Here is a 14,526-nt window from a genome sequence, read left to right as displayed (position 1 = left end):
TGAAGGCCACAGGACCGGCTTTTCACTTTAGCTATAAATTTAATGGAGTCATTCTTCTTGTGTGTGTCAGGGGCTTGACAGGAAATGATGGACAACTGTACCAAACCTTTCCATTTTTTTTATCCAGTGTACTATTTCTTTTTTGTTTGTTTGTTTTTAATAAACACAGAACTTTACCTAAAAGATGAAAATACTAAACTTAAATCTATGCCACCTCATATATGGCCTTTTTGCTTTGTATATATCCATTATTTTTGGTCACAATCCTAATAGATTCAACTTAAGAGCAGAAAAATTTGACTGTTCATTTTTTTCTGTTATTGGTCTGTCTCTGAGGAGTACAGGATGCTTTGTGGAAGAGTTATAAAAAGTGAAATGGCGCCCCCTTCTGAGAATTATTCAGTCACAGCAGTCCAGGTGAAGTTTTATAAGAAAATAATTTACCAATGTTCATAATATCTTGCATGTAGGGAACACAAATAATAACTTTATTCTTTTACAGTCTGTGGAGAGGTATATATATTGGCATCAGAACACAGCCTGTCTGTCTGTCCTACAAAGACAAGATCTGAATTACTTGAGCTACATATCCTCCCAGACAGGACAGTCCAGTCCCTGTGCACTCCAATAAGCGATGTTCATCTGTCTAAGCGTATCTATAAACTCTTTGCCCTACCAGTACCTTTAAATGATACATGAAGTAACAGGGGGAGCTTTCTGGAGAGACAAATGCCAATGGCTCGCTCAGAAATGTCAAACATGACAGTTCGAGACATCTGATGGGAAGATCTGCGTGATCAATTTGAAGCACTGCTGCTCATATGATTGCCGGCAACGGTGGATTTGACCTGCCTAGAGGTCAAATGTCTCTCCACTTCAAGCATGAATGGAGCTGTTTACTGTCTGGAACTCAAGGGAGGGAAAAGGCAAAGGCACCTATAAACAAGTTAAAGCCAAAAAATAAATAAAAATATGGACATCCCTTATGGGTGCACACCGATCAGACATTAGATTAAAACAACCTGCCTAATATTGTCTGAGTCTCCTTTATGCCTCCAAAACATACAGCTCGGATGCCTCGAGGCATAGACTCCACAAGACCACAAGAAGGTGTGCTGAGGTTTCTGGTCCCAAGACTTTAGCAGCACATCCTTTAACCTCCTAAACATCAAACTCCAACTGGAGAAGAATGAGGCTGCCTGGACTTTTGCAACTCTTAAAGCATTTTTCTCTGTGATGTTACATTTACCACTACATGTGACTATTTTCTACAACTACAAATAATAGAGGTGCTAAGTTTTCCTCTAATAATACACCGATCAGCCATAACATTATGAGCAGTAAGAGGTGAAGTGAATAACACTGATGATCTCCTCATCATGGCTCCTGTTAGTGGGTGGGATATATTAGGCAGCAAGTGAACATTTTGTCCTCAAAGTTGATGCGTTAGAAGCAGGAAAAATGGACAAGCGTAAGGATTTGAGCGAGTTTGACAAAGGGCCAAATTGTGATGGCTAGACCACTGGATCAGAGCATCTCCAAAACTGCAGCTCTTGTGGGGTGTTCCCAATCTGCAGTGGTCAATATCTATCAAACGTATTCTTTACATCCTGTAAGTTCTTTAAGTCGTGTAAGCAACTTACAGCACTGAAAGGATCTGCTGCGAACATCTTGGTACCAGATATCACAGCACACCTTCAGGGATCTAGTGGACTCCATGCCTCGATGGGTCAGGGCTGTTTTGGCAGCAAAAGGGGGACCAACTCAATATTAGGCAGGTGGTCATAATGTTATGCCTGACCAGTGTACCTTCACAACCTTCTTTTATTTATCCAGCTCTGATGTTTATGTCCCCATTGTAGGTACTTTCTGTAATGTACACTGACTGGTCTGCAGCTACACAGTATGTGATGCACTGTATTCTGACACCTTTCTATTAGATCCAACATTAACTTTTACAGCAATTTGTGCTACAGTAGCTTTTCTGCAGTCCTGGACCAGACCTTAACTCCCCACACCTATCAGTGAGCTGAGGGTGTCCATGACCCCATCACTGTGTCACTGGTTGTCCTTCCTTGGTTCACTTTTAGTAGGTACTAACCACTGCATACCACAATGCCTTCTAGCCATCACAATTTGGCCCATGTCTCTCAAATCCTTACTCATGCCCATTTTTCCTGCATGTCATATATCAACTTTGAAAACTGACTGTTAACTTGCTGCCTAATATATCCCACAGACTTCTTGACAGGTGCCACTGTAGCAAGATAATCACCATTATTCACTTCACCGGTCAGTGGTTTTAATGTTATGGCTGATGGGTGTATTCTTGCCTCATGTCCATCTACTTACCCTTGACTGCAGCAAAGCAGTTACTGAAAAAGAAGGAATTATATATAGTGCATTCTTAATAATAACAACACCACTGGCATATAATGATGGATAAATAACTTTAATGGTATTTTGGGTAGATTTCCTTGTGTATGTGAGACCTTTGCACTCCCAAACAGCACACGTTAACCAACTACCAAATTGTTACTCCAGTGAAATGGGTCTTTATTTCAGGAAGGCACATAAGTTATAAACAGATCAAGGATGCTTAGTAGATTTAAAATAATCTTAAATTAAAAGCTTTTAATTCACATTAATAGACAAATACCGAATGCAACACTCCATTCAGGCAAACCTTATCTAAACTTATATAAAGGCAGTCAGTAATTATACAGGGGGATTTATACACTTTACAGTAGTTTCAGATCACTTAAAATATTTAAGTAAGAACACAATATGGTAGGTCTGGGCAATATGACGATACACTATTAATAGTGTCATTAATTACAGCAAAAATACAATTTTCTTAGATACTGTGCTAATATTTTTTTTAACACTGACCAGCTCCATGGTTGATAATCGTAATTAACAGGATGTTATCGTTTTATTTCATGATAAATTCCTTTCTAGAATTTAGATCTTTTAATTGCATTATTATTCTGCTGGTGTGTAAGTATTACGATGCATATTATGCATCTTGACAATATCTTGAAGTATCAGTATGGTGAGATTTTTATTCCCCCTATCGCCCGAGCCGATCATATAATCAGTGTAATACATTCACAGCCGTTTCTTCATTATCGTCTCCTCACAGTTAGACATGCAGCTCTTCAGGAAAGTCCGGCACCTGTTCGAATAATCGTCAGGACAGTCTCGAAACAGGCTGACGTGAGCCGGGGTGATGAAGTCGAAGCTCTCAACAAACACCCCTTTCTCCTGAAGTGATTTCACCATCTTCTCCACATCTCTATACCTGATCACTCGGTCTGCTCTGGAGTAGAGGTACATCTGAGGCCAAGGTGCCGGACGCTCCATCATGGCGTCGTAGTGGTTCTTGTGGAAGTGTTTGGTCACGGGGTATAAGACGACCCTTAGCAGGAACACGGCCACAGCAAACAGAGCCAAGAGGAGACAGCGCAGCAGGACGTTGACCTTTGTGCCCAGTGTAGTTTTGAGAGCTCGTAGAGCACCGATGACATTCTGGCTCCCTGGTGAGCTGTCCATCACCGAACCCACCACATACAGTGAGCTGAACTGCTTGTGGCTTTGCAAGAGCTCCACCATGTAGCGATAAAGCATGAAGCCACCGTTGCTGAACACATGGAAGAAGATCGGGTTGTTCTCTACTTCGTAGTCATACAGGATCTCAAGCAGTTTGTGTGCCGTGCTTCGGAGCTCCTTGTAACCAAACGATTCAGAGATAAACACTGTCTTCAAGGGGGCTGTATAGCGGACGGTCACGCATCCCTGAAATGATGGCAGAAGAAGCATAAGGCATTGATGATAATGTGCACATAGAAAGTACAACATCTCCTGCTCACCCAACCTGGAACTTCTGACCATCAAATGTCGCCCTTTCTACCTTCCTCGGGAATTTAGTTCGGTCATAGTCAGCACCGTTTATATTCCACCTCCACAGTCACTGCTTTAGGGAGCTGCATGAAACCCTCACTCTTCACCAGACACAACACCAGGACGCTGCTCTCATTGTAGCGAGGGACTTTAATAGTGCTAACCTCAAACACACAGCACCAAACTTTCATCAACACATCACCTGCCCCACCAGGGGTGGAAGACAAAGCTACAAAGCCCAGTCATGTCCACTGTTTGGGCAATCGGACCACGTTGCCATCTTCCTCATGCCTAAATATAAACAAAGGCTAAAGCAGGAAGACACGGTTCAGCAGGAGGTCATGTGCTGGACGAACCAATCAGTGGCCGCTCTGCAAGACACTTTGGATGACGCAGACTGGGACATGTTTAGGCACAGCTCTGATGACGTCAAGGTGTTTACGGAAGCGGTTGTGGGATTTACTGGGAAAATAGCAGTTCGCAAAACCATCATCGGAACGTTTCCCAATCAGAAGCCGTGGGTGGATAAATCCGTCCACGATGCCCTGAGATCCCGCTCTGTCGTGTACAACACGGGGTACGCCAGTGGAAATATGGACGAGTACAAAGCTGCATCCTACAGCATGTGCAGAGTGGTGAAGGAGGCAAAGCGGCGCTACAGAAAGAAACTAGAGTCACAATTTCATCAAAGTGGCTCTAGAAGTCTGTGGCAGGGACTGAGGACAATAACGGATTACAAAACACCATCTTCCAAAATGGTGAATGCCGACGCTTCTCTGGCAGACGAGCTAAACACCTTTAATGCTCGCTTCAAGGCTGCAGCTCACAGCGCTAAAGGCGCTATAAGCAGCATGCATGCGGAGAATGCCGGAGAGGAAAGCGTGTTCATCATCTCGGAGCACGATGCGAGAAAGGCATTCAGGAGAGTGAATATCAGGGAAGCAGCAGGACCAGATGGCATCACGGGTCGGGTCCTGACGGCCTGTGCCGACCAGCTTGCCCCTGTGTCCATTATATATATATTCAACCTCTGCCTGGAACAGTCTATAATCCCGACATGCTTTAAATGGTCCACCACTGTTCCTGTCCCCAAGAAACCCCAGCCCGCCTGCCTCAATGACTTCCATCCAGTAGCCCTGACCTCAGTAGTGATGAAGTGCTTCGAAAGACTAATCAGACACTTCATCACTTCTTCCCTACCTGACACCCAGGACCCGCTACAGTTCACGTCCCGGCCCAACCGAAATACAGAGGACACCATCGCACACCTCCATCACACAGCCCTGAGCCACCTGGACAGCAGAAAGGGGAATTATGTTAAAATGCTGTTTGTTGACTACAGTTCAGCGTTTAACACCATAATTCCCTCCATACTCACCACTAAGTTGGAGATCCTAGGCCTCAGCCCATCCCTGTGTCGATGGATCTCCAACTTCCTGACAGACAGACCACAGGCAGTACAGGTGGGTAACCATGTCTCACCCTCACTCACCCTTAGCACTGGAGCCCCCCAGGGTTGTGTTCTGAGCCCCCTGCTGTACTCACTGTACAAATACAACTGTGTGGCCGCTTTCACCATCATCATTAACTTTGTGGACGATACTGTGGTGGTGGGCCTGATCTCCAACAACGATGAGACGACCTACCTGGAGGAGATTAAAAACCTGGAGACATGGTGCCAGGACAACGATCTCCTCCCGAACGTCAGCAAGACTCAAGAGCTGGTAAAGGACTTCAGCCCAAAGCAGGAGAGGAATTACCAGCCCCTCACTATAAATGGGACCCCAGTGGAGAGAGTGGACAGTTTCCAGTATCTAGGTGTTCACATCACGCAGGACCTGTCATGGTCTTGTCATGTTAACAACCTGGTGAAGAAGACCTGGCAGCGTCTTTACCATCTTAGACGCCTAAAGGACTTCAAACTGCCCTCAAAGGTGCTAAAGACATTCTACACCTGCACCAGTGACAGCATCCTGACAGGAAGTATTACAGCCTGGTTTGGAAACAGCACCAAGCAGGACAGACAAGCTCTCCAGAGGGTGGTGCGATCAGCTGAGCGTACCATCCGCCCCAAGCTTCCTGACCTAGAGACTACATACAGCAAGTGGTGCTGTACCAAGGCCAGGAAGATAATGAAGGACCTCAGTCATCCCAACAATGGACTCTTCTCTCTGTTGCAGTCAGGGAAACGTTTCCGCTCCTTGAAGACAAACAGAGAGAATGAGGAGGAGCTTCTTCCCGCAGGCCATTCGAGGCCCTCAACCAGAACACCTAGAACCTGGACTTTCTGGACTTTTTCTCAGGACTTCCTCACACATCATATTCTACCTAGACTGTTGCACACACATAACTGCACTACACTGCACAGGTCACACTTTGTTTTGCACCGTCACTTTACCGTTTACATTTACTGTTAATTGGATATTTACATTTATGTCTTTTATATCTATATATTTATCTCATGTATATATTGTATTTTCTAATATATATATATATATATATATATATATATATATATATATATATATATATATATATATATATATATATATATATAAAAACACATTTTTGTTTGTATATGCATATCCTATCTCTCATTGGTTTTTCTTTAATTCATCATATTTTTAAATATTTTTTTTAACAATATTTTTATATATATTTTTTAATTATCATATTTTATATTTCTATTACTTGTTAATTTTCATATTTCTATTTTTCTTTAACCTTATTTCTCTCTCTCTTGGAACAAGGACAATCGTAAAAAGCATTTCACTACATGTCATACTGTGTATGATTTTGTATGTGACAAATAAAATTTGAATTTGAACTAAATGACGAGTAATCAAAGCTCACAGCTTACTTGTTCATTATAAATCGAGCTGTACTTTGAGAGATGCTTGTCTCGACATCCGGCCCAGCCTAAAAGGATAACAACCGGTTGCTTCGATCCACTCCAGTATCTCTCTACAAAAAAAGAACAACTTAATTGATGACATGCAAAGCACAATGCACAAAGTTCTTTTGTCCACACCATATAAATGGCCATATGTCTATTTTACACTTAGGTTCAACTGCAGTTGGCCCACCCTTTGCAGCTATAACAGCTTCAACTCTTCTGGGAAGGCTTTCCACAAGGTTTAGGAGTGTGTTTATGGGAATTTTTTACCATTCATCTAGAAGCGCATTTGTGAGGTCAGGCACTGATGTAGGACGAGATGGTCTGGCTTGCAATCTCCACTCTAATTCATCCCAAAGGTGTTCTATCAGGTTGTAGAACAGGACTCTGTGCAGGTCAGTCAAGTTCCTCCACTCGAAACTTGCTCATCCATTTCTTTATGGACCTTGCTTTGTGCACTGGTGTACAGTCATGTTGGAACAGGAAGGGGTCATCCTCAAACTGTTCCCACAAAGTTAGGAGCATGAAATTGTCCAAAATGTCTTGGTATGCTGAAGCATTAAGAGGAACCGAGGGGCCGAGCCCAACCCCTGAATTCAATGATTTGGAGTGGTGTGCCAAAATTGTTAGCAATATAGTGCAAGTGATGCATTGTTAAAGCTATTATGGACTACTCTGTTTTAATTATGAACTTCAAAACCATTACCTGTTGACCTGACTAATTAATAATTAATAACTTGCACTACACAAGCAAAGGTGCCATGGTTTTGGTTTACTGTCACTAGAACATTCTGAGTTAGAAAGGTTAATTATCTAAATCAGGATGAGCTGCTAATATGCTGTAAGTCAATGGCTCACTTCATTCCCAAATCTATTAAATTATGCGCGTTTGTCTTGTCGCGAATTTATGACGTTTTCCTAATCATACATGGAGATCAAGATTAAACATTGTACTGTATTTTATATGCAGTGCTTTTGTTTTTCATGGGCAGAAACTAACCATACGCGCACTCGAAATGTTGACTGGACAATGCGTGGAAGAAGATGCCTCACGGTGGAACACAATAACCGGCTTTACTGCACAGCAGCGCCATTAGAAAGGGGCGGAACTTGCTACTGTTAGCCTGCTAGCTGACACTAGTGCATCTAGCCCGACTTACCTGAGATCTCGGGCTCCGGAAAAACTATATTGTAGTCCATGCCATCATCTCCCATATTGAGACGTTTTATTATCCCTCTTGTCTGACTGCCATCAATATGAAATATGACAACGAGCCTTAGCTTCACTTCAGGCTCTCTGCTCTAGAGAACCACAGTGACAGAAAGACTCGAAGAACAGTTTTCCTTTACACTTCCGGTGACGTCTCAGGCTCAGTCCTAGTTTGCATCATTTTTACAAATAGTCCACTACATACCGTGCATGTTTGTGCTCTATTTAGTGCACTTATATAGGCAGCAAAGACCCATTTGGTATGCAACCTTAAATTCAATTAAAGATTAAAACCGAAGCGTAATAATTAACCCTGATTTGGGCCTTTGCACATCCTATAAAGAATAACTGAATTTCTTTTTTCTTTAAAGTATTTAGGAAATATATTTCTATATATATATATATAAAACCTTTATGGTACTTGAATTTATGTTAATCATGTAAATAGGAGAACCTTTGCCATAGCCTTATTCTTCTGGTGATGTACAATGTTACCATTAAAAATTTGTGGGGAAAAAAATAGAACATAGACATGATTAGGTTTTATTTTTAATATGTCTGAGTCTAGAGAAACATAATGTGAAATAAAACTATAAAACAGTGCAAAAAAAAAAAGAAACAAAAAACAAAAATCTGGACGACTACATTCCCAGGTTTACAGCTTGTATGGGTTTACATTGGCTTTTCATAAACACGCCCCCTATATTCCTTAACCCCGCCCACACCTCAGTTTTATTCTGGTGATGGGAAGTTCGGATCATTTTAGTGACTCGGTTCGTTGAATGTCGTTCAGCAGAATGAACTCATGTTTTTTGTGTCATTTCGTTCAGTTCAGCAGAATGTAAATACAGTGTTACGTATTAATAGGAGAGGGTGTCCTGACTGCTTTAAATGAATGTTTTTCCATTTTTGTTTTACTCACAGAAGTTATATTTGAATATGGAGTATTTTTGTTTTGTTTTTTTCTTAATACTTAGTTACTGCCAAGTGAGTCTTCTACCAGCGAGTGTGTTTCTGTGGTTGACCTACCAATGATCTGGAGGAAGGACAAGATCATAGAGTTTTGTGCCATCTGAATGTCTCTATAAGCAAGAATTTCTTAACTGTGTTGTAGTTATGTGGTGCTTAGACCGAGGGTGTATGTGAAAATAAGAAGCTCAGATGATAACTTAAACTTTTTATTCAGGTCAATATATATATATATATATATATATATATATATATATATATATATATATATATATATATATATAAAGAAAACACTGTGTACACAGAACTATTCAATATCAATGTCAATAAATGCTTCTGAAAAAAAATGCCAAGAACATTTTAGTTTTAGTTGAACTAATACAGTTGAATCCTATATATTAAGTTATATTACATACATAATTTATACAAAAAGAAGTGAGGAACAACCTTTTAGTTTACACAGAGAAGCGATTATTAAGGAAAACCAAAGCTGCGCATTGGCAATCCTCTGTCAGTTACCTGATAGGAGAAAGGTTTTCCCATCAGAAAGCACTCCTCCTTCTGGTTCCAGAATAATGGAGGGCACAGGTATGCTGCTAACTCTGTCAGCCTTCACCATTTTCTGCCCAATTCCTGTGCTCATGCCAGGCTGCTCTGGAGGAATGGCAGTGTCTGAAGAGATCTCTGTAGACACACGTCTGGCAAAAGGCAGCGAGTTGGCACTGGAGCCATCAGCCTCACTGTCTGTCCAGCAGGACTCAGTGTCAGAAGCCGAGGATAGCCGTGTCTTCCCCCAGCGGCAGTTAGCACGTGTGGCTTTGCCAATCCGGACACCAAGGGCATGCTGGCTGGTTAGAGCTGTCTGATGAGAAGAGGCGCCACTGGTAGAGATGGAGGACGAGTGCTTATTCATTCCAACACACAGGATAAGGCGGAAAAGAGGAACATAACGCACAATGGCTAGTCGGTATTTAGGGTGTGTAATAGCATAGATTATGGGGTTGTGGATGGCAGAAGCTTTGGCGATCACCGCAGGGATGGAGTTCATATAAGGTGTAAGGACATGAGCATAGCCAGCTGTTGCTGTGAGAGCTACCACGGAGTACGGCGACCAGGAAATCACAAATAGTAAGATAACCAAGAGGGCCACTTTAGCCATCTTCCATTCAGTCTTGATGCATTCGAGCACCTTATGCGTCTCACCGGAGTCAAGCCGTCGTACCTCTCTGCGGGTTTTTCGAATGGCTCGGAAGATGGCCAGGTAACAGGCAGCAATGATGCTCAGAGGCATGAAGAAGACAAATATGAACAAAAGAATGGTGTAGGTGCGCACCGACGGCGTGAACGACATGTAGTCCCAAGAGCAGGAGGTCTGCAGACCCTCTGGAACATATGCGCTCCAGCCGAAGAAAGGAGGTAGACTCCAGCCCAGAGCATAGAGCCATAGCAGGGTGAGCACTGTACCAGTCCTGCCTTGATTGACCTGACCCAGCAAAGCAAGAGGCCGGGTTATGGCGAGGCAGCGGTCGACAGCTATAGCTGTTAGAGTCATCATGGAACAGATCCCAAAAAGTCCACCACAGAAGGCATACAGTTCACATGCAAGCTCACCAAACACCCAACGCCTGTGCAGACTGGCCACAAAAAACACAGGCGACTGTGTGAGTGACATGAAAAAGTCAGACACAGCCAAGTTGACTACCAACATGTTCCCTGGTGTACGTAGTGGACGGCTGCGACAGAACACGTAAATGACCAGAGCGTTTCCTATTACTCCTGTGATCCCCACCATGAGGATGACCGTCCCGAGAATGTAGTGAGCATGATCCGGGACATCCACGGTGGGAAACAGGTGTGAAAAATCGTTGTGGATGATGGGGGTTGGCCCATGGGACGGTTCGTGCTGCATCTTGTAGTTCTCAGCACTCAGAGACTCTTTAAACATAGCCGTGCAGTTAGAGTCCCCCGGGTGGCAGAGATACACACTTTGAGTTGAATGGAGGTTCATCTTGGGGAATGCAAAAATTCACCAGGATTGGTCCAAAATATAACGTATATTTAAGACAAAAAAAGAAGATTTGATGGAAAGTGTAAAAAAAGTATCTCATCCTGCTTTCAAGCTGAGTGAAATGTCTTCAGCATTAGCTTTTTATATGCATATTGATCATTGCATGCAGAATGCTAATTGATTTGTGTTCTAGAGTCTGATTTTACATCTATGGATTGATGTTCTCACCTAGGATGAAGATTTAAAAATAGAATCAAACTCAGAATCACGCCTGTCCACAAACGACACACGCATGCACACATTTGTTTACCATCAATATATGGTTTACCCAAAATTGTGTGCGTCATCTGGCAAAGAACCAGACTATTACAGCAAAAGGAAAAAGTAGACCATGACAAACTATGGATTTTAGGAGTCATTAACTGACTAACTGTCACTAGCACTTGGGTTTCCGGTTAAAATTGAAGCCATAAAGAGCCACGGATGGAAAAACGACAACTTTCTGACCCAGAATGAAGCTAAATAGATCGTTTGAGTGGTTGTAGTGAGCTGAATCAATTAAAGCAGAGCATTTAGTCCTGTAATTAACATCCGTTATTTTAAGAAGTGCTTAGTGACCTGAACATTATCCTCGATTTCCAGGAAAGTCTCAGAAATCCCAAAATCTCAGAAATCTCAATTTACAAACATAAACTGAAATAGATATTAAAAAAACAAACAAACAGACTTTAAACATGTATTAGGGATGTTAAGTGTGTATTGAGTTAGAATAACATGCTATTGTATAGAAATTCAATGTGGTATTAAATTTCACTTCATCCAGTTAGAAAAATAGAAATACTAGACAAACGCAACACCATGAACACGAATGATTTAGTCCTCTGCTTTTTAGAATTAAAACAAAAGTATTAGGAGGATTTTTATAGCATTGATGTTGATGATAGCAGGGATGTAGACAGGCTTAAACGAACCAGGAGGTGGCACCACAATGCCTGGAGATAAGCCAAGCCTATAGCATTAAATCAAGGTATATGATTAATATAGCAGCCCAGGTTTATTAGACATCACAGTTGTAGTATCTTCATTACACATCTTCTTACACCATGTCTGCACCAATATCAGCACCTTTGAGAGACCAGGAAAAAGAATATGATCTTAAGATCATGATTAACGTTAACATGGGCAACATGACCTTGTGTCCGACAACATAAGACTTAGACTCAGACACTCACTCTGTATTTTTGGTTTAAAGCAATCAGCTTTACTGAAAGACATCCAGTGATCTTACTCACACTTTGATTTCTCATTTTCCTTCAATAACGATGCGTCATAAAGTATAGTTTCAGTGTTGGCCAAGCAGAATCCTACAGACCTCCATACATCTGGAAAGCAGAAGATCACCATCTGTTATAATGATTAATGAATAAAATGATTGATTGTGCTTTTATAGGAAGATAATCAGTGATGGCTTGGAACAATTATGCCACGGCGCTGACGAATTCTCCGTTCTGATTGGTCAGAACACCAATTGTGCCAGTTCTGACTGGCTCCTCCTTATATCTTTCCTATCATATCTATAGTAACAGATCATTTACAGAAATTTGTATGGCAGTCTCTCTAAACCTAATGAAAACAATTAAATAATGCGCTATTTAACAAAGGAAAATTGTGTAAATGTTAACATGGTGTCGTTTTTTGTGTACAGATTTTATTTAGCATTCATGAAAGGAGTCTCCAGCGTTAGCACTTTGTAAAAGTCAAAGGTAAAGTAACATAACAAGCTGAATATTTTATTCAAAAGAGAAATGCCTGCTATAACAAATGATTACAGGAACTAACTTGTCTTACAGAACATTCATTCAAATTATAATCTTTTGTTGTTTATTAACTGATCCTGGGGATCATTCCATCACTGATTATTATCCCAGAAGTATGACGTTCTTCACAGTCATCTGAAGACTCACCTGCCTCAGTGACGGGACTGATAGGCCGAGCCGGGTCATAGGTGAGCATCATAGCCTGCTCAGATTGGGGTTCCTCAACTAATGTGAGCAATGCCTCAGACTGGGAATACTGACAAGACAAAAATTTATAGAAAACCTGCCTCTAAGTGTTCAAAAACCTTATTGAACTAAGTGTTTCCATACCTTATTGAACATGCAGATTATACTGGTCAGTAATTTCTCCACCTCGTCCAACTGGCTTTGTGTCATTGTTGACTCCATGATGCTTTTAGCTCCTGAGGGTCACCCTAATAGAAGAAATGTTTTAAAAATATAAAAAATTGCATCATTTCTATGAAATTCCTGCCATCTGCTTAAAAGTGTTGGGTCGTTCAATTGAAGTGTGAAATTTGCAGCAATAAACACCAGGATCCCACCTTCTGGAAATGATTATTCGAAATTTCTAACACTCTTTTCCCAACGAGATCATAAACACACCTTACATTTTTTGTTTGACTCTTTGCCCAGTTTTTAATGCCTTACTTCTGGCATGGAAAGTAGTGGACTATAAACACTTCAGGACTTCACACGCCTAGACTAAAGATTTCTCTACGGATGGTTAAAGGTTCTTACCGCCTTAAAAGGTTTTTTTTTTTAACAATGACCATGGCTACATTCGGCCTAGTGATGTACTAAAGAGTGCAGTGAAATGATATGCATCTAAAGAACCTCTAGAAAACATCTTGTGCTGCGAAACCAAATATGCATTCAGAGTAAATATCATGAAAAATGAAACACTCACCCAAATCCACTTCACGCTAACTACAGATGGAACTCTTTCGCAGTTCTGATTTTTTAAACAAAACAAAAAAAACCATGGATTTTCAGTACATAAAGTAGAATTAATGTATGTGCCTTCTCTATCGGGCTGTGTGAAGTAGTGTGAGCTACAATAACCAGCACTGTTTGTTAGAACCCAGAGTGCACCAGCCTGTAAGTGTAAATCTTGGTTGACTTCAGCTTGGAGGTATTCCAACATTCCCCTGCGTGTCTATGGAAAACACGGCTGTTTGAGACACAGTGTTGGTTACACTTAAATTGCACTAGTAGTGGGATTTCAGTCTGTGCACCAAACGTTTAGCTCACTAAGTTTAGAGCACATCATTTGACACATGCATTCAATATCTTATTATGTAAAACAGCCCTGACCCATCATGCACTGTGTATACTGATACCTTTCTATCAGAACCAGCATTAACTTCTTCAGCAGTTTGAGCAACAGTAGCTCATCTGTTGGATCGGATCACACGGGCCAGCCTTTGCTCCCCACGTGCATCAATCAGCCTTGGCCGCCCATGACCCTGTCGCCGGTTCACCACTGTTCCTTCCTTGGACCACTTTTGATAGATACTGACCACTGCAGACCGGGAACACCCCACAAGAGCTGCAGTTTTGGAGATGCTCTGATCCAGTGGTCTAACCATCACAATTTGGCCCTTGTCAAACTCTCTCAAATCCTTACACTTGCCCATTTTTCCTGCTTCTAACACATCAACTTTGAGGACAAAATGTTCACTTGCTGCCTAATATATCCCAC

General features: G+C 41.6%; 2 protein-coding genes across 4 annotated transcripts; both read right to left on the bottom strand.

Moving 5' to 3' along the window:
• Positions 1 to 2,447: 2,447 nt before the first annotated feature.
• tmem53 (transmembrane protein 53) lies at positions 2,448 to 8,151 on the bottom strand. The gene is made up of 3 exons (XM_058395836.1): positions 7,960 to 8,151; positions 6,764 to 6,867; positions 2,448 to 3,798 (listed from the first exon to the last, which is right to left on the bottom strand). The coding sequence occupies exons 1-3, from the start codon at positions 8,012 to 8,014 to the stop codon at positions 3,112 to 3,114; spliced, it is 846 nt and encodes a 281-aa protein (XP_058251819.1). The 5' UTR covers positions 8,015 to 8,151; the 3' UTR covers positions 2,448 to 3,111.
• Positions 8,152 to 9,286: 1,135 nt separating this feature from the next.
• Positions 9,287 to 13,938, bottom strand: opn4.1 (opsin 4.1). 3 transcript variants are annotated; one of them, XM_058395832.1, is made up of 5 exons: positions 13,732 to 13,936; positions 13,134 to 13,237; positions 12,951 to 13,059; positions 12,279 to 12,368; positions 9,287 to 12,111 (listed from the first exon to the last, which is right to left on the bottom strand). In XM_058395832.1, the coding sequence occupies exon 5, from the start codon at positions 10,984 to 10,986 to the stop codon at positions 9,490 to 9,492; it is 1,497 nt and encodes a 498-aa protein (XP_058251815.1). In that variant the 5' UTR covers positions 10,987 to 12,111; positions 12,279 to 12,368; positions 12,951 to 13,059; positions 13,134 to 13,237; positions 13,732 to 13,936; the 3' UTR covers positions 9,287 to 9,489. The 3 variants fall into 3 exon arrangements, with proteins under 3 accessions (XP_058251815.1, XP_058251817.1, XP_058251816.1); XM_058395834.1 differs by lacking the exon at positions 12,951 to 13,059 and having other exon boundaries at positions 13,732 to 13,938; XM_058395833.1 differs by having other exon boundaries at positions 9,287 to 12,368; positions 13,732 to 13,937.
• Positions 13,939 to 14,526: the final 588 nt, after the last annotated feature.

Source organism: Hemibagrus wyckioides, linkage group LG07, assembly GCF_019097595.1.
Source record: "Hemibagrus wyckioides isolate EC202008001 linkage group LG07, SWU_Hwy_1.0, whole genome shotgun sequence".
NCBI classification, from domain to species: domain Eukaryota; kingdom Metazoa; phylum Chordata; class Actinopteri; order Siluriformes; family Bagridae; genus Hemibagrus; species Hemibagrus wyckioides.
The sequence above is the reverse complement of the archived record's forward strand: the minus strand, read 5'-3'. Positions and strand labels throughout refer to the sequence as shown.